We start from the raw sequence: 20,259 nt of genomic DNA, 5'->3' as shown, positions 1-20,259 counted from the left end.
CGAGGATGAGCACGATGATGATGTTGATGATGACGATGATGCCATTACTAAGGATATGACTATATACTACTTAACACTTAGTATTCAGCATCGGTGATGATGCTCGTTTAGTAGTTCGACCTCGTTTAGTAGCTCAACCCATTCTGCTTGTTGTATCGGTTTTCTAAAGCAAATGTACTAGATGGTTTCTTGCTCTCCCATACACCTAAGAGACATATTTGCTGAATTTATCTTTGCTGTAATCCAATTATAGTAGACAATACTTTAGAGAGACAATCACACGCTCACCCCCTTAAGAAAGATGGTGATTTCCCCGCAACAAAAACATGAAACCGGTCTCAAGACCAGCAAGAGGGCAGTAACAGACAACTAACGAGCCAATGCGTTCACGTTAAAATATTCAGCAAATACTTCACATACAATTGGGAGCTTGAGTGCTCCTGCTCAAGAAACAAGGACACAGATTGGCCCCACACCCTTGGCGCCCCTTTCGGTATTTCTTTATTACTTGAATGACCCTGAAAGGACTACACAGTAGATACAAATCCTCTTGCATTCAGAGCATTCCACATTTGGTTAACCATCAATGCCACTTTGCCTTACCCCTACTGGGCACTGCCTTCATCAAGCATACAATAAGCATCCAAATTTGTCGAAGATGATAGCATAAATGACCACCCATCTTCCTCGGAGCATCCAACTATTCACGAACTATGGCATACCAATTGGAGGGCACCTTCTTTACACTACCACACACAATTAATTGCGCGTACAATCAAGTACTACCAGCTCGTGCATGCAACCCGAGGTAGTTCGTACGGCCCATACTCAACATCAGCACCCGTATAGCCTAGGAGATCTACGACCTTGTATAAATCATGTTGTACGTGCAGTCATACAAGCTTAGCTGTCCACTTACAAGAGTTCACGCTCTGTTCATACACCTCTACAAGTTCTCTAATGCTCGTACAAACCTACATGCCTCTGATGTCCGTACAGTCATACACTCTCAATACCAAGGTTGCCTAAGTACGACGTACGGAATGATCTGTACTGTTCCGTACGCTCGATCGTGTTTTAGGGTTTCGATCGATTAGAGTTTGCAGATCTGCCCGTGTTTGACCGTTTGGGGCCAGCCTCTCCTCCAAATGTGCGTATATACCCCTCTCACCCCTCCCCCTCTCCACCAAGCACTCTTCCCTCTCCATCTCTCTAGCCATCAAGCAGCCCGCTGCCCACCTCTCCATCTCCCTCTCCCTCCCTCTCCCTCCAACTTCCAAGAACATCCCTCTCTATCTCTCACCCCTCCATCTCCCTCTTCCTCTCCATCTCCATCTCCCTCTTCCTCTCCCTCTCCCCCTCCCTCTTCATCAAGCTCCCCCTCCAACTCCATCAAGCTTCCTCTTCATCCCTCTCCTCAATCACTTCTCCATCTCCATCAAGCTCCCTCTTCTTCAAGCTCTCTCCCTCCATCAGGCTCTCTCTCCATCTCCCTCGGGCCTCTCCATCAAGCTCTCCCTCCATCTCCCTCTCCCTCTCCATCAAGCTCCCCCTCCATCTCTATCTCCCTCTCCCTCTCCATCAAGCTCCTCTCCATCTCCCTTGGGCCTCTCCATCAACCTCCCTCTCCATCTCCCTCTCTCTCCCTCTCCATCAAGCTCCTCTCTCCATCTCCCTTGGGCCTGTCCATTTGCTCCCTCTCAATCTCCCTCTTCCTCCCTCTCCATCTCCATCTCTCTCCCTTTCTCCAAGCATCAAGATTCAAGCCTCTCTGTCCTTCTCATCTCTCTCTCTCTCTCTCTCTCTCTCTCCCACAATGCCATCGGCTATTCATGAAGCCTTTTCCTTGCATTGTGCTTACTTTGAGAGAGTGAAAGAGAAGTCCAATGTTTGCAAGTGGCATTGCAAGTATTGCCCCAAGATCCAAACTAGTAGTGTGACCCGCCTTCTTATCCACTTGTGTAAGTTGGGTGGGCAATCTGGACCATGCACGCGGATTCCCAATGACATTTTTCAAGATTGTTATCAAAAGTACTTACCCTTGAAGTGAGGGAAGAAGACCTCTATGGCAGAGGGGTTGTGTGCCCGGAGATTTCCTCATCCGAAGTGGAGGATGAGGCCTCTTAGTCCGTCTCCGTTGCCTCCGTTGGGGCTGCTATCGCCTCCGGCACGGCATCAAAGAGAACAAAGATAAGTGATGCACCAAGGAGGAGGCAAGCCACGGGTGGCCTCTTCGGTCCATTGTCATTCCTGGAGGAGCGGCAAAGACAAGCTGAAATAGAGATTGCCCGCACAGTCATTGAGTGCAATCTCTCTTTCCATGTGCTTCAATATGAACGGTGGTGAAGAATGGTGGAAGCCATAGCCTCGGTTGGTCCATGTGAAGGGTGGGATGAAGTTAGCTATGACCACATGCATACCAAAAAGATATATGAAGAGAGGGAGAGAATCAACAAGTCTCTCGAGCCCGTGCATGCTGGGTGGGCCAAGTATGGATGCTCCATTCTCTCCCACGGATGGTGTGATAGAAAGAAGAGAGGAATCATCAACATTCTTGTCTCTTGCCCTCTTGGCACATACTTATTGCGGGCTGTGGATGCGGGAGAGAAGGGAAGAAAAACCACCGCCTCCTTTATCTTTTGTCACATTCGAGATGCTGTATTTGAGGTAAGTTGAGATTCATGTAGCAACTAGCTTCTTTATATTCTTTGATCTTCGTCAGCAAATCTACTTCTTCTTTTTGAATCTTACAAGCTGAAACTTATCATGTAGATCGGTCTCTCAAATGTGGTGCAAGTCGTAATGGACAATGCCTCCAATTGTAGGTCCATGGGTTGCACACTTGAAGGGGAGTTTCCCTCAATAGTGTGGACTTCATGTGCTAGTCATTGCCTTGACAGGACATAGGTAAATTTCCGTGGGTAAAGACCATTGTGAGTGACGCTTGTTCCATTGTGAGCTTCATCAACTCCAAAAGCAAGCTTCTTGCCATCTTTTGTATCTACTCCGACTTGGAGCTGAAGAAGCCATCAAAGACACGATTTGCTGCTATGTGGCTACTTCTGAAAGAAGCCATTGCGGAGATTAGCACCTCCACTGTTCTACAAACGGATATTAGTCCGTCATGGTAACTTATAAACCTAATATCAAATCTTGTTTCTTTGATTTTGAATGTTAATTGATAATCTCTCGGAATCAAGTATCAAGCTACAAGCTCTTTGGTTCAGAGTGTGAAGGAAAGTCGTCCATCTACATAGCGCTCCTGCGAATGCCCCCTCCCCTCCCCCGCTCCCGTCTACCCCCCCCTCGTGCTGCGCGGCCCCCTCTCCCCTCCCCCCCCTCTCTCTCCGCCGCGCCCCTCCATCCCCCTCTCTTCCCTCTCCGCCCACCCCCCCCCCCCCCTCTCCTCCCTTCTCCACCCCTCCATCCTCTCCCTGCCTCCCCCCCCCCTCGCGTTGCACTACCACCCCCCCGCCCCTTCCTCCCCCTCCCCGGTGCTACGCAATGCTGCCCCACCCCCTTCCCCTCCTTCCTCGCCTCTCCTCCCCGCCCCCTCTCGCGCTGCGCTGCCTCACCCCCTCCCTTTCCCTCCTCCTCTTCCCCGCCCTGCGCTGCGCTGCGCTGCCCCCCCCCCTCCCTCCTCCTTCCTTCCCCCTCTACCACTCGCTCCCACTCCACCACCTCTCCCCCCCCCCGCTTCCCCGTACCTCTCCACCCCTCCCTCTTTCCTCCCCCGCCTCCGTCCCACTCCCCCCTCCCTCGTCTCTACCATTTCCATTTCCTTCCCCCGCCTTTTAGAGCGTTCGCAGTTTGTTGGTGCGGTATGGCGGCCGTGAGCCCAGAACCGGTGGCCCAGACAGACCCCCCCTCTTCCATTTGCCTACCACATAACACTGACAAAGCATCAGGTCTCCTTGGTGAAGCAGGCCCCCACGGACTTCTCCCAGACATCCGTTTATGGGAGAGTCATGGGCTACGCCCCTTCACGAGCAGACATCAGGGACTGGTTGTAGTCCACCCTCTACCTTGAGGACAGCCACATTGAGGAGGTTGCACTCATGGGACGTGGTATCTTCTGGCTCAAGCTCTCCTCAGCACAGGCTGCGAGCGATATGGTCAGACGATCCCCTACTTCTGTGGGTGGGAAGATCATCCTTATGGTCCCATGGTATAGGGGTTTCAGTGTAGCGGACTTCGATGCCCGCTTCCGCATTCCTCGCCATCCCCAGTTACTCTCATTTTCCCAGGCCTCGCAACCGAGCTTCGCCCGATCATCAAGGACCTGGGGGCGCACTTTGGCTGGCTCATGCAGGACACCTTCGTTGATGCGGCGGCAGCCCAAGGGGTGCCACGTGTCAAAGTGGCAGTCCTAGATCTACAGAGTATCCCCTCGGAGTTCGAGATTGAGACGGACACAGGTGTGGTGACGCACCGCATTATGGTCACTGGTCGCCCAGATCAGTGTCTGAGATGCCACGGCTTCGGGCACCAGGCGCGCTCCTGCCCCCGCTTCACGAGGACAGAACCTCAGATGGCCCCCATCCAGGCAACTCAGGATCCCGCCAAGCATCGACACCCCCTCCCGAAGGGGAAGGATGGACTGAGGTCAAAAGAAAACGGAAAGAAAACAAAACAGCACCAAAAAAGCCTTTCCATCTACAGCAAGAGCCCCCTGTGGTCACCAATCAGTAGCAGCCTGGTAAGGGGAAGGAGAAAGGGAAGGAAAAGATCAGCCAGCCTCCCCCTCATCCTTCACTCTGCCCCCCCTCCCCTCCCCCCTCCTCCTCGGTCTTACTACCTCCCCCCCCTCCAGGATCCCCCCTAGCACCTTTGGTTTCAGCCCCCCTCTCTCCCTCGAGCATGATCCCGAGAAAACCCCCCCCTCCGCCTGCGCCGCCTGCGGCCCCGAAGCCAGCACAGACCTCCCCCGCGCCTATCCCTCCTGGCCCGGTGGAGGGGGGAGGCCCTTCCCCGCAGATGGCCAGCACCACTCCAGCTTGTTCGACAGCCAGCAACCCTTTCTCTGGTTCAAACTCCTCATCCTCGTCCCCACACCCAAGGGCAGCTCCTAGAGCTCTACCTTTGGAGTTTTTACCGAGCAGGACCTTGGGATTATTTGGACGCAACGGGTATTCGCTCCTTCCCTGCATGCCTAGACATCAGCATCTTCTTCCTCCGAAAGGGGGCGGAGGGTAAGGTGTCCGTCCTTGCCCCCCACGATGGTCCTAGCTATTCCTTCACTATCACCAGTGACGGGAATAAGCAATGGACGAATGAAAATGTTTGGGAGACGATTCGAGATCAGTCCCACGAGTAGGTGCAGGACTGGATCGGGAGCAGAGCAGCGGAGCTTCTTCAGCAGCAGTGGAAGAAGCGTGACGTTCGTCTGAGATGGCGCCACAGTGCCAAACGATTCCGCCTTTTGGTCATTATTCGACCGCCTCTAGAGTGGATCTACGCGGAAGGGCTCCGCCCGTGGAGGACCTCAGAGGTAGCGGGCTTCTACAGTATTTCCCTGGCGGAGGCGTTGAGTTGGTTAGAGAGAGCTTACCACCATGGGACGAAGGGCCTCTCCCCTCTGTTGAAGGTTTTAGAGGATGGGTCCGATGATCCGACGGCCTCTCCTTCGAAACCCTCACAGAAGCGCCTTCGTCTGCACACTGGACATCCTCCGACCATCTCGACATCGACCGCAAGCAGACAGCTATTTTTGGCCCATCTCCCCTCTTCATGAGTATACACATTATCTCTTGGAGCGTCAACAGGTTCCACTCGTCACGAACCCGCGGCCCCAGGAAGATGGTGCTCAGACAGGAACTCCAGCCAGCATTGGTGGGAAGGGTAAATGTGCTCCTATTGCAGGAACACGAGCTTTCGGCTTCTCAGACCAGTAAATGTGGGAAGGTCCTCACAGGACGCTCCCACACCTACTGGGAACCTTCGATTGGCGAGCACGGGAGGAGCGGGGGTGTCTATACCTCCATCGACCCTTCTCTAGTTCAGCATGTGTGTGGTTTTGGCACCCTGATCCGAGGACGAGCGCTTTGGCTGGGCTTGAATATATTGAGGGATCCCGCATCAGCATCCTCAATATCTATGCCCCGACCGACCTCAGACGGAGAGCCGCTTTTTGGAGCTCTTTGACAGACTTATTGCCAGAGATGGATTCTTGGATTGTAGGAGTGGACTTCAATAACCTTGAGACCTTAGAGGATCAGCAGGGACAAGACACAGAGTTCCTTGGTATAGCTCAGGTGGAGCAGGCAGATTGGGACTCCTTGTTCACTGTGGGAGGTCGGGACAGCAAGAGGGAGCCTTCCTTTTGCAAATGGACAGGGAGTCTAGACTTCTCTTGGGGTTACAGGAGGGAGGGAGGCAGACTTCTGGAGCGGTTGGACCGTTTCTATGTAAGGCGACAGGATGTGCAGAGAGTTCTTTAGGACTCATGGCCAGAGGTCAACAGGGGAACAGCTCCGATCTCTTAGAGCGCAGGATGGTAGTGACAAGACAGATCCAGACGAGGTCCGAGACTTGGCAACAGATTTCTACAGATCCCTGTTCCAGCAGGAGCCCCCAGACCCTCGTGCCCGCCGTTGCAAGGAGGAGGTGTGGAGGTATACACCGTCGCTCGTGCAGCCTAGCATGAGTGAAACCCTTCTCGCCCCTTTCACCGTGGCAAAGATGCAGGATGCGGTGAGCGATATTGATGGGCAGAAATGCCCAGGTGAGGATGGCCTCTCCAGAGCTTTCTTCACCACCTTTTGGGAGCAGATCCACCGGCCCTTGCTCGCAACCTTTCAGCATATTTTCTCCAGCGGGTAGATGCCTCATCCCCAAAGGGGGGGACCGTCAGGAGATCAGACAGTGGCGCCCTATCACCCTCCTTCCGACCGCCTACAAAATCCTCGCCAAGATGATCAATAGCCGCCTCCGCCCCCTGCTACACGACTTGATTCATGACACCCAGACTGGTTTTGTCCAAGATCGCAGCATTTTGGACAACATTTTCACTTTCTCAGAGGCGACGGAATGGACCCAGCACAGTGGCTAGCACCTTGCCATACTCCTTCTCGACTTTGAGAAGGCGTACGACAGGGTAGACTGGTCCTTCTTGGAAGGTACACTCTCTCGGTTCGATTTCCCGGACGAGTGGATCAGAGGTATTGCTAGCCTCTACCGGTCGGCCTCCAGCCGGGTTATCATCAACAGCAGGATGGGGGAGAGATTCACCCTAGAGCGCTCCGTGCATCAGGGCTGCCCACTTGCGCCCTACCTCTTCCTATTTTTTGCGGAGGCCATGACTCACTTCCTACGAGCCCGTACCACTGGTCTTCGAGGGATGCGCCTCCCTATTCGGGACGATGCAGAATAGGGATGCGCCTCCCTATTCGGGACGATGCAGACGACACAGCCCTATATGTGCAGGATGATATCGAGTCACTGGAGCGAGTGAGACTGTCTTTAGAGGTTTTTTGCCTAGCCGCTGGGGCGAAAATCAATTGGCATAAGTCAATTGGTTTTCTTACGAATCCGGGAGCCAGTTCACAATGGGGTATTTTCCTGGGGTTTTGCTGAATCCCTAGAGGACAGATGACACGTTACCTGGGATTCCAGGTAGGCCTGGATATCACGCCGGCTCAGCAGCTCTTACCGGTCCTAGTCTCCATACGACGGAAGCTAGCCTTCTGGAGCGCGGCTCGACTATCCTTGGCAGGCAGGGCCCTTGTGGTCAACCAGGTCCTTCTTGCCACCGCTTGGTACGTGGCATCTTGCTGAGGAGACTGGTGCGAAACTTTCTTTGGTCTGGCTCAGATGGTTCCGACACCACCAGAGCCCGGGTCACCTGGCAGACGGTCATTCTCCCCCAGACAGAGGGCGGTCTTGGCATCATAGATCCAAAACTGCAGAGTCAGGCATTACTTGGTAAGTTAGTCATCCGCGGTCTGACCCCAGGAGGGCAGACGTGAAAGCTCTTGCTTCAGCATGGTCTCAGCGCGTGTACCCCCGAGAGAGGGGGTGATTGGCAGTCGTCTATCCGGTGGATTTTCACTTCTGCCCCACTGACTCAGCCCCGTTCCCCCTTCCTCCGTAGCCTCGCCTCGGTCTGGAGAAAGTTGCGACACAGCCTCTCTCAGGTTCCCCCTAGCTGCGGTGAGGAGATAGACAAGCAGCCCCTGATCTGGAGCAGCCACGTGACAGATGATACAGGTCGCCAGCTTGGAGAGAGATCCCATATCCCTTGGGCGCTCTGGGCGCGTGGGCCCGCGCGCTCACTCCGAGTTTGGAGGGACGTCTATAGCCAGTTGAGCCCAGGCGAGCTGGCAGCAGCAGTAGGTACAGCAAGTGGGATCCAGGCTTGGCGAGCGGAGATCGATGCTGCCATTCCTGCAAGTTGGAGCATTCCCATGATCACCAGACAGCTCCTCCCGAGAGATGAGAGGTGGCTAGGGCAGTTCACACCCCGTGGCATTCCTTTGGTGGTTGCACGCCTTTTCTCGGACTCCTCGATTCACTTCTTCTCCGTCGTCGATGATAGCCGTCTCCAGAGTAGAGAGGCCGTGATCAACCCCCAGCTTCCCTGGTAGCACCTTCGCATCATAGGGCTGCAAGGGAAAACGTGGCATATAGACCCCCTGATTATGCAGGACCAGGACTGAAGACTCTGGATCTGGGAGGACCACTCCTTGACAGAGGTGGAGTGGGACCCAGGGGAGTGGCGCTGGCCACCACTGGAGACCTCTAAGAACCCTACCCCCTTCTTCTCTTACAGTGCGCGTACTGGTAGGCGTGCTCTTGGGGCTCTTCAGCGTAGGCTACCCACACACGCACATAGTTGGTATGCCCAACGGATATCTCTGGTCTTTCTTCGCACATTCTGGAAGACTCTTTGGGCAAGCTGGCGGCCGAGGAACATCTCTTACTTTCTTTGGATGGTGGCACACAAGGGGCTACCAGTTGGCAGCTGGCTGAGGCAGATGGGGCAGGAGGGGCACTGCCATATGTGTTTTCAGGAGGAGTCCCTAAAGCACTGCCTTTGGAGCTGCTCGCATGCTCAGACAGTGTGGAAGGGAGTCATGGGGATCTTAGCGAGGGATGCACCCGAGCTAGGACCGGTCACTTGGGGAGCCGTTTGCTGAGATGGGACATCACTTGGCTTATAAGTTCTCTAGGCAGGATCCAGTTTTCTTCATCACGCACGCCACGTGGGCATACATGGACAGCTTCCCTTGGCATCTGACAGAGACAGATGCAGGAGCGATGACTCGGCACCCAGTTTGGGAGATCATAGGGAGTATTGCAGGCTGGCATATCTGGACTTCCAGATGCGCGCAGACCTTAGGAGATCAGGCTTCTTCTGCTACCCAGAACCTAGCGGACATTTGGAGCATGATCATTCACACGCTCAAGGGTCAGTGGGATCAGATTCAGGGGGAGTCCCGGGTAGGGAAGGAGAAGAGACGGCGCTTCCTTCGCGACTGGGACAATCGAGAGCTGTTCTCCAGCACTCTGCTCAGAGTCTTCAGTGGCATTACTCCCCCCCACCATGGCTGTTTGTCCACACTCTGATGATTATGCCCTGAGAGGCTTGTAATTAAAAATTTGTTACCACGGGCTGTATCTGTTTTGTGATTGCAGCCCGCTGGCCTTTAGGCCCTCTTGTACTCTCGTTTTCAAGCAATATAACTAGCACTACTTTTTGCAACAAAAAAATAATAATCTCTCGAGTCTAACTTATCGTTATTCTTTGGACATTAGTGATATCTTGGATACCACACCAAAGCGGGATGACATCCTCTTTCATGTCAACAAGAGGTGAAAGTGGATGAAACGACCCATCCATGGTTTTGCTGCCCTCATGCATCCCGCTTTCAAGGCCCCCTCTCTCTTCACGAACGAGGACTTGGCCTCCGATAGAGACACATATCTTCCTAAAGCATTCATGAGGACAAGCATGGCGCATTTCTTCAAGAACTCATAAACTACAATGACCCAATTTACTTCCACTGGGTGTTGGAAGAGGGACTCCTTGGTCAAACCTCTTTTTTAGTGGGAGTCTTTTGGGTACCAATTGCCCCATTTATTAGAAATCTAAAGCTAGAACACTATACTCTAATATTTAAATTCATACCTGTAGGCTCTTGTACTCGTTTACTTAACATTAATGTTTGATGTACATTAGGATTGCTCATCAAGTGCGTGTGAGAGGAATTGGTCCGCCTACTCTCTCATTCACACAAAGATACGCAACAAGCTTAGCACAAAACAATTGGAGCGGCTTATTTATTGTCGCTCTAACTTTCATATGTTGCGCAATATGCATGAGATGCCTATGGCTAGACAGGTAGACTTTTCAACTTCCCATATTGTAAACTCATATTTGCTCTCCATACTTGTAAGTTGTACACAATGGTACTTGTCACTTGACACTTGTAATGTAGGTCTTAAGTTCTAACTATAGTCCACACGTCAAATTTTCAGGTAAATGTGGATGAGTGCAAGCTATCAACAAATAAGCTTAGAAGTGTTACTAGAGAACACGATCCAAAGCAGGACCAGATTTTCAAGGACCTCCACTTGGAGCTGGAGGAGATAGATCGACGAGTGTCACGCACTCGCATTGGGAGAAGGGCCACCGTTCCAGTTGGTGGCAGTCGCTGTGGCACAGCATTCACAGCCCCTATTAGGACATCCGTGCCATCGACTCCCCAAACCTATGTGAGGCGCGGCTCCGGAAGCATATCAACCACATCTATTGCTGAGAACACCTTTGTGGCTAGAGAGCAAGAGTATGATGAGGAGGGCAATGTTCTTAGTGAGGGTGACTATGGTGAGGGGTCTCATGGATCATCATCATCCTCTAGTGAGAGTGATCATAGTCTTGGATTTGACAGTGATGGGAGTACCTAGAGGCTAGGACCTAGGCCCTAGGCTCTTGCCTGTAGTAGTAAAGCTTTTTGTAAAACTTTTTGCATCTATATTAGACCTTGGTCCCCCTTTTTGTACTCACTACTTTATGTCACGAGTCACGACTCGCTACTATTTGTAATGATATAGCTTCAGTCCTTTTGACATGAATCATGAATCATGATATATCTTCGGTCCTTTTAAGTTTTGCAAATTGCACCTATGCAACATGTAGAATGTTTGTGTTTCAACTTTCAAGAATCAAGTCATGGACATCTTCTAGGCATTGAATGTCTATTCAAGAAAAGCTTGTAGTTACTCTAAAACTCTAAAATATCTCTCTTTTTTTGTGCATCGAACGTACCATCGAGCTTACACTCAATATTTTTTAGTTCTTTAAGTACTGCACTAATATCGAACGGTACGTATCGAATGTGATCGGAGGTGTCAACCATGTTCATGATTATGATTTTGTTAGCATAGATTAGTAGTCGGCAAGGTGCCCTTTGCTTCAGCCCACTGAGGCTTGTATGAGTTCGCTTTTCTGTGTACTTTGTCCCATAGGCCGGAGAGGCCTCCCGTGGACGTTAATATCTCTCTCTCTCTCTCTCTCTCTCTCTCTCACACACACACACACACACACACACACATATGCAGATGTTCGCGAGTAATAGGTCCTCACCTTGGAGTAACTCTAGGAACAAATGCTGAAGAAATCTTATGTTTACCATTTTCTATCTATCTTTTTCAATACAATAAAACTACATCTGTTTTTGGCTACCTATATAAAAGAGTGATTCGACCAAGCACCTGAAAACAAGCGTGTGGACACACATGTGCCCCTTTCATACACACAAACACCAGCACAAAGAAATACAAGTACAAAATAGGCACATGGGCAAAAACAATTCATAGAAGCAAGGAAATGGGAAAAAGCGGAATCAAAATGTGCTTGAATATATGCCAAATGCATGTTGCCATATCTTAATAGGTGCAAGTGCACACAAAGATGAGTACAGAAAAAAGCAAATGCAGAAGTAGGAATATGAGGCCAAAACAGATTCATAGACACAAAGGAAAAGTGAGCATCAACACCACATTTCAAAATAGGAGAATTGAGATGTGCTCCACACATCTGGTACAGTAATCCAAATGTGCTCTCTTATTCACGCATTTCCCTGCATCTATGAGTCTGTTTTTGCCTCTCTTGTGCCTACTTTTGCATGTGTTTTTGTCTGTGCTCATCTTTGTGAGCATTAGATGTCCAAGACTAGCAGCACTAGGAGAAATTCACATTACCTCAAGGCGCACCCAATTGCTCTCTGCTTCTGCTGTTAATCCTTCAGCATACAAGGAAACAGCTAGAGCTGCTCTCATGTCTGGGAACTGGCAGACAATTTTGTAGGTTAATGATAACCAATATATAAACAACATTACAGCATTGCATGTGCCAATTCTTTCACTGGGTGCTTGCACCCCACATGTACGTGTAGCTGAGTGTGATTCCATACATGTGAGCAGTGTGAGTGTTGGCTCAGATGCATGTGCATATCATTTACGGGTGAATCTGCACATACATGCAAAAACGTGCATGCATTTGTGATGCCTTTTTTTAGGCATACATGCACCCATGGCCATACAAACCTCGGGATATTTCCGAAGAAGAGATCGAAATTGTTTTACTGCTTCATTCATTCTACCAACTTGATAAAGAGCCTGAAACATAATAAGAAAAAAAAATGATCCTTGCATAAAATAGCACGTCCGAATCTTAGACTTCCGCTGGGATATATATACTCTAGATATGTGCATGACCCAAAAGGGAAACAAACAAAGACACTAAGTGTGACTAGATGAAAATATTAGATTTTAAACAAGCGAGTACAAGTACTCGTGAGCATTGCCTTTGATATCAATTTTAACAATTCTATTCAAATAAGATCAAACTATCAATCATAGATCGTGTGATATTACCATCTAACCCATGGTTAATATACGTGTACTCTACTAACTTAACACAATGCAAAAGACACATATTTTCATGCATAGGTGTATGTCTATGTATAGTTGCATGCATGCATGGATGTACAAATGTATTTGTGCATGGATACACACATGTTGTGGGCATGCACATTTACGCATATTACCAAATTGTCATTGTCACTAGTGCAATGCTTGCAACAGCATAATGTATCACCATCTACAATAAAAACCTTTCTAATTTACCCCTCATGGACTAAATTGTTGAAGCCACTATTAGTCTAACAAATCAAAAAAGATGACCACCTGGTTCATATCTTGGATAATCCTTATTTTCATTGACCATCCCTTCACATGGCTTGTAATCCTTAATTTGGTCGATTGAGTAGGAGGCATTGTGGCAGCAAGAGTCGTAGATGATGAAGACCTGAACTATATGCCTAAGCACCTGGCTGCTCCCGCTGCCCCCCTCCCACCATCTCCTCCTTCCCGCAGCCCCCCCGCCTCCTCCACCATCGCTCCCCCTCGCCGCCTCCTCCCTCGACCTCCTCCTCTACCTCTCCGCCCCCCCCTCCCCGTCTCCCCTCGCCTACCCTCCCCGCCTTTCCCGCTTCGTCTCCATGCGCCGCCTCCCCATAACAGAGCGTAGCACCTGGGAGCAATTCATTTTCATGATCAGTCGCAGAGACCCGTGGAGAGAGCCAAATTTCAGCAGGACACCTGGCAGCCTTCTCTTCTCCTTTGGACAAAGGAGACACAATGGATTGCTAGAGAGACTAGACCGTTTCTATGTTGGGGATTGGGCATTACACAGAGGCGGCTCAACTCGGATTCTGGTAGGTACCAACATGTCAGACCACTCTCCAGTGGTACTTCACTTGGATCAGCCCCGCCGAGGTATCTCCCAGAAGGGGGTCCGCATTCCAAAGGACCTTCTGCAGGACGACGAGATTCAACAAGTCATGGAAGGGATTTGCGTGCAGTCAGAGATAGCACCGTGTGAGGGCTAGGCTACGTGGGTGGCCGATGCGATTCAGAGGAGCAGTGAGGAGCTGCAAGCTCACGCCCTTAGGCGGAGGAGAACCCTTCAGGAGCGAGAGCGGGCTTTGAGGAGAGACCTCGCCTCCATCGAGAGACTCAAGAAGCAAGACCCAGTGCCTCAGTGGCTTAGTGACAGATTCGAGAGCGCTCGTCTCGAGCTTTAGGACACGGAGGTGCGACAAGCTAAGTTCTCCTATCATTCCTCCTGTTCTCTTGACGCTTATGGAGAAAGAGAGCCCTTCTTCTTAGCCGGTTGGTCCGTAGTAGGCATCTGGTTTACTGCCTTGGGTATCAGCACCATGGCATTCAACTTGAATGGTTTTAACTTCAACCAATCCCTGGTTGATAGCCAAGGTAAATAGACAGCGCTCAAAAGAGAGATGTAGAACCAGCAAAGTATATGTCCGTCCAATGTGAACACAATGCCGAGTATACCTGATGGGTGCAGCAAGGCGACAGGATGACGAAGCAGTTCTTTCAAACCACTGGGCCCTAATCGGCAGGCACATAGCTACAGCGTCTCCGGGACTCGCAGGGCATCATGCACACTAACCTGCAGGAGATTCTGGACATGACCACCGACAACCAGCTCTTTCAGACGGAGAGGTTGACCCCAAATCGTCTTGTGGTCCGAGAGCTAGTTTGGGATCACATTCCGCTAGTAATCTCGCAGGACTTATGCAGCAGACTTAAGGAGCCTTTCACAAATGAGGAGCTCTAGGAAACCCTTGTAGATGCGAAATGAAGAGATAGAGTGAAAGTGCAGGTACAGGACGAAGTCGATGTAGAAGTCACGTCAAATAGATAGATAAGGTTTCTAAACACAAGTACAAAGTACTTCTATCTAGGCCTAGGACTAAGTGTCCTAGGTGTCACATAGGACTAAGTGTCCTATGTGGCATAGAAGGCACTAACACTATAAGTGCCTACACTTATGCCTACAAGGCACATACCATGGCCTATAGGGCATCACTAGAACCACCAAAAAATGGCCTACAAACCCCCCTCCATGGGATGGGCTGAAGTACTCTGGAAACGTCTCAAAATACCTGGTAGTTTTTTGTCATGGTGGCACATGTTGATCCAAAAGGATATAGCCACCTATGAATATACAAGGAATGTCAGATCATGTAACAAAGGGAACCAAGTGTAAAGCCTGTTGGAAGACTTCGAACTTGGGACGAGGAAGTGCCTTTGTAAACATATCTGCGATGTTGTCCTCTGTGGGAAGATAGGACAACTCTATGTCTCCTGCTGACAACCGCTCCCGAACATAATGATAGTGAACTTCAATATGCTTGGTACGCGCATGAAACACTAGGTTATGCGCAATGCCCAAAGCACTCTGGCTGTCAGTGTAGACAATAGTGGAGGATGTCTGGCAAATACCAAGATCTGTAAGTAACTGTCGAAGCCAAACACACTCTACTGTAGCGGTGAAGGCTGCCCTGTACTCAGCCTCACAACTAGAGGTGGCAACTGTCGGTTGCTTCTTGCTGAGCCAAGAAATACATGAATTGCCAAGCAAAAAACAATTGCCAGTATGTGACACTCTGGTGTCGAAACATCCTGCCCAGTCACTATCCGTGTAAGCATGCATGGTAAGTGAACCCTGATCACCATAGAAGAGGGCTAAATCCTGAGTGCCTCTGAGATATCTGAAGACTCTCTTCACTGCCTGCCAATGCTGTGACCTGGGCATGTGCATGAATCTGCTGAGCTGAGATACTACATACTGCAAGTCAGGTCTGGTGTGACATAAATAAATAAGGCATCCAACAGCCTGCTGATAAAGAGTGATATCACATGGTGGGCTCCCATCATGAGCTGAGAATTTGAAGCCAGGGTCCACTGGAGTAGAGATTGGCTTGCAATCCTCAAACTGAAAACGATCAAGGAGCTGTCCAATATACTTGGACTAAGACATCATGATACCCCCCTCAACATGAGCAAACTGAATGCCCAAATAATAATGGAGCTGTCCCATGTCTGACATGTCAAAAATCTGCTGCAAATCAGACTTGAAAGCTGCAATTTGCTGAGTATCTAGACCCGTGATAAGCATATCATCCACATATAAAATCAGCACTAAAAAATCAGATGCACTCCCACGGAAATAAAGAGTGGGTTCTGTGGGACTATTCTAAAAACCAAGGGATAGTAAGTGTGCATGAATTTTGGCATACCATGCCCTGGGTGCCTGCTTCAAACCATAAAGGGCTTTTCTAAGCCGGCATACCTTATTTTCAGAATTAACAACCTCAAAGCCAGGAGGTTGTGTGACATAGACTTCTTCCTGCAGATCCCCATGAAGAAAGGCAGTCTTGATGTCAAGTTGGTGCACTTGCTAATGATGATGGGCTGCAATGGCAATGACACATCGAATGGTAGTAATCCTCGATGTGGGAGAAAATGTCTCCTCAAAGTCAATGCCTTGTTGTTGGGCATACCCTTTTGCAACAAGACGGGCTTTGTATCGATCTATGCTGCCATCAGATTTCCTTTTTAATTTGTAGACCCACCGCGTTCCAATGGCATGCTTGCCAGGTGGGAGATCTACTAATTCCCAAGTGTCATTTTTTGCAATAGATTGTAACTCAGCTTTCATTGCATCCATCCACTCTTTGCTGTCAAAAGCATCTTTATGGCACAAAGGCTCTTCATTACAAGCTGTAGCAAGGAGTGCAAACTCAAGAAAGTGAGCATGCTGTCTATTCCCTGATCTTGTCCGGGCAGCAAAAGGCTGGTCTTGTTTGCTGTCCCTCAATGTATCCAGAAGCCATCTGGGAACTTGCCTTTGCTGTCTATTAACAGCTCTTTCTTCAATGACTGCATCATTAGTAATGGGATCATTTTGTGCCGGAAGAGAAACCTGCAAATCAGCATGAGGTTGAGGCTGATTATTGCTTTGTGGAGGGCCTGCAGGAGGCGCATGTTGCTGCTCAAAATCCTCTTCTGATGATGGTAGAGGTAACCAAGATTCAAAGGCATCAAACATATATCTGGCTTTGCTTTGCAGTCCACAAGAGGAGAAGCTGAATGTTCAGCAAAGATCACATCTCTACTGACAATAATCTTCCCAGTATTTGGTTGATATAACCGATACCCTCTGCTCTCCTGGCTGTAACCAATGAATATGCATTTGATTGCCTTGTCATCAAGCTTATGTCTCAGCTGAGATGGTACATGAACATATGCAAGAGACCCAAAAACTTTCATGTGTGAAAGTGAAGGCTTCCTGCCTTTCCATGCTTCATAAGGTGTAATAGTCTTTAATGCCCGTGTAGGTGATCTATTCAGCACATAGTTGGCACACATTACTGCATCAAGCCAAAATTTATTAAGCAAAGACTTGGCCTTAAGCATGCATTTGGCCATCTCCATTGTGGACCTGTTTTTCCTTTCAGAAACAAGATTCTCCTGAGAAGTGTAAAGAGTAGTGCATGAGTGAATAATGCCCCGTGAGGATAGAAATGCATCAAACTCCTTTGACCTATACTCACCCCCCCTATCTGTGTTGAGGGTGACAAGCTTGCATCCTGATTCATTCTCAACCATATTCAGCCATCTCTGAAAGCATAAGAAAACTTCAGATTTGGCCTTTAAAGGATATACCCAGCAATACCTTGTGAAATCATCAATGAGAGTCATGAAATACTTGTATCCTCCAATGGCATTTGTCCTCATTGGGCCACAGACATCAATGTGTACTAGCTGCAATTTCCTTTGTGAGAGTTTTGGACGATTCTTTTGGAAAGGAAATCGATGCATCTTACCCAAAAGACAACCCTCACACACATGTTTGGAAACTGTGTGAGTCTGAGGTACATCATTTGCCATCTGCTGTGAATGTAGCTTTGCAAGAGCTCTATAATTGAGATGGCCCATTCTCTCATGCCAAAGATGAGTTTCAGCAAGCTGTGAATCTGAAATAGCCAATGCTTCAGTAGAAAGTGCAGCTAAATGATGATCAAGGTGATAAAGCCCTTTTTGCAAAGTGCCAGTGAGAACTATGGCATTGTCATCATGAAGGTCATATACTAGGCATCTGTAGCCATCAAAAATTACTCTGAAACCTGAAGTAGCAATTGCTGAAATTGAAATCAAGTTGACTTCAATGCCAGGCACAAAAAGAACATTTGTCAGAGTGACAGCATGACTGGAAATGGATGTGAGCTGCACATCTCCAACTCCTTTCACAGCATATGAAGCATTATTGGCACATGTAACAGTCCCCCCTCGAGGTGCATCAGCTAGAGAATGAAACAACTGTCTGCAAGATGTGACATGCTTGGAAGCACCACTATCAAAGTACCAGGACTGAGCATCATTAGCAGTACAAAGTGCATCAGCTTTGGAGGGATCAAATGAGCAATGGACAGCCCATGCCCAATCATCTTGAAGAGCACGTGCATGTGAAGCATCTGCTAACTCATGGGATTCAATGGCATGTGAGGCATTAACTGTCAATCCTGCTTTCTTTTTCTCCGAAGCAATGCGCTTCCTGCATTCTGAAATGTCATGTCCAGGCTTGCGACAATAGTTGCATCTTTTCTTCTTTCCCTTATCTGCTGTATTTTTAGATGCATGGGAGGAATTGCAGCTGCTATGCGTAGAGGAATTGCAGCTGCTGTGCGCAGATTTTGGCTTGCCCATAGGCTTGGAAGCCTTGCCTCTTCCTGTCTGCTGTGAAGCAAATGCATGATCAGGAATAATGGCTTGTCTGTTAGCTCTACTTTGCTCTTCCTGCAACAGCAAAGTAACTAGCTGATCGAAAGAATAGTGGTCTGGATTACCCATGGCCACTACTCAAAAGGGTTGTAGCAAACCCTTGATATGTATCTGGCAGTCCATTCAATGTAGTACTGACAAGCTGTGAATTTGGCACCACCTCATCAATGTTGGCAAGCTGTTCCATGAGGTCCTTGACCTTTGTCAAATATGCATCCATTGACTCACCTTCATTCATATTCACTTCCTGTAATTGCCTTCTCAAATATGCAACACGAGCTTCATTGCGAATCTGATATAGAGAAGCCAATTTATCCCAAGCATCCTTTGCTGTCCTGCAAGAACGGATGTGTGGAATAATAATTCTCTTGCATGATAAAGCAATGCATGAATGTGCATTTGCATCTCTTGCATCCCATCTAGACTGTTCTTGAGTTGGAAGAGCAGCAGCAGGAGTGCTAGAGGAAGAGGCATCGGGAGGAGTACCACTTGCAGAAGGACCAGAAGTAGAAACAACCACTGTAGCATTGGCTGGCCTCAGATCAGCCCCAGAAACAATATTCCACAAATGCTTTGCAACAAGAATATGTTTCATGAGATAAGACCACATCGGATAGTTGGTGCCATCCAACTTATCATCTTCACGAAGAACTCCAAATAAATCTTGATTGTTCCCAGCCATAGCAACTATGATAACCTGTAAAAGACCTGAAAACCCAAAAGCCTCAAGGCTATCACTGCAAAAAGCTGGCTGTCCCAAAAATGACAGCAAATATCTACAAATTTCTGACCCAAATCAAAGGGCAAATGCAGATCTGACCCAAATGTGACTGTGACAGGCAATGTTCACTGCAAAAAACAGCAAATTTGGCAAAAGCCCCAAATTTATTGAGTGCAAATAGGCCAAAGAGAGGGCAAATTCAGAAAAGCCCCAAATTTTGAAATTTTTGCAAATGTGACCCAATGTATGCAAATCTGATGCAAAAACAGCAAATTTGGCAAAATCCCCAAATTTATTTAGGGCAAATAGGCCAAAAAGAGGGCAAATGTAGGAAAGCCCCAAATTTTGCTGGAATTTCGCAAATGTGACCCAATGTCCTGCAAATCTGACTCAATATCCTACAAAAGACTCAATGTCCTGCAATCAAGCTGTACAGACAGCTCAAGTACAACGTACAGCTATACTATCAGCTTAAGTACTGCTGTACGGACGTACGGTGTACTACTGAAGGTATGACCCTATATGGTGGCTGTACGGTGTACCACTAAAGGTACGAGTGCGACGGATGTACGACGCAAAGTACGGAGCAGAGTACGGGTACGACTGATGTACGACGCAAAGTACGGAGCAGAGTACGGGTACGACGGATGTACGGAGCAGAGTACGGCGCCGACGGGTGTACGGCAACCTTCGATGCAGATGTACGATGCAAATGTACAGCGACGACGCAGATCTGGTCACATACGGACTGCACGACGTAGAAACTGTACGGAAGGTACGGACTGTACGACGCTTGAATATTGGATAGCAGCTGAAGAGCCTCGAACAGGCTGGAAGGTACACAGAAACTGTACGGAAGGTACAGAAGGTACGGACGGTAC

At 48.9% G+C, this 20,259-nt stretch overlaps 1 protein-coding gene and 1 pseudogene across 5 annotated transcripts in view; one reads left to right on the top strand and one right to left on the bottom strand.

The window, feature by feature from the left end:
- Nucleotides 1–20,259, bottom strand: part of LOC147903109 (uncharacterized) — a 132,263-nt gene that overhangs the window by 29,731 nt on the left and 82,273 nt on the right. For all 5 annotated transcript variants that reach the window (XM_087373119.1, XM_087373115.1, XM_087373116.1 and 2 more), the window contains 2 exons: nt 12,550–12,621; nt 12,205–12,291 (listed from right to left, as the gene is read on the bottom strand). In XM_087373119.1, coding sequence (XP_087229245.1) covers nt 12,205–12,291; nt 12,550–12,621 — 159 coding nt within the window. The remainder of the gene's footprint in view (nt 1–12,204; nt 12,292–12,549; nt 12,622–20,259) is intronic.
- On the top strand, nt 1,817–10,971 carry LOC147903110 (uncharacterized; annotated as a pseudogene).

Source organism: Dipteris shenzhenensis, chromosome 4, assembly GCF_047967505.1.
Source record: "Dipteris shenzhenensis isolate YYH24624 ecotype China chromosome 4, Dip_SZ_1.0, whole genome shotgun sequence".
NCBI lineage: Eukaryota > Viridiplantae > Streptophyta > Polypodiopsida > Gleicheniales > Dipteridaceae > Dipteris > Dipteris shenzhenensis.
This window is presented reverse-complemented; position numbering and strand designations above follow the sequence as displayed.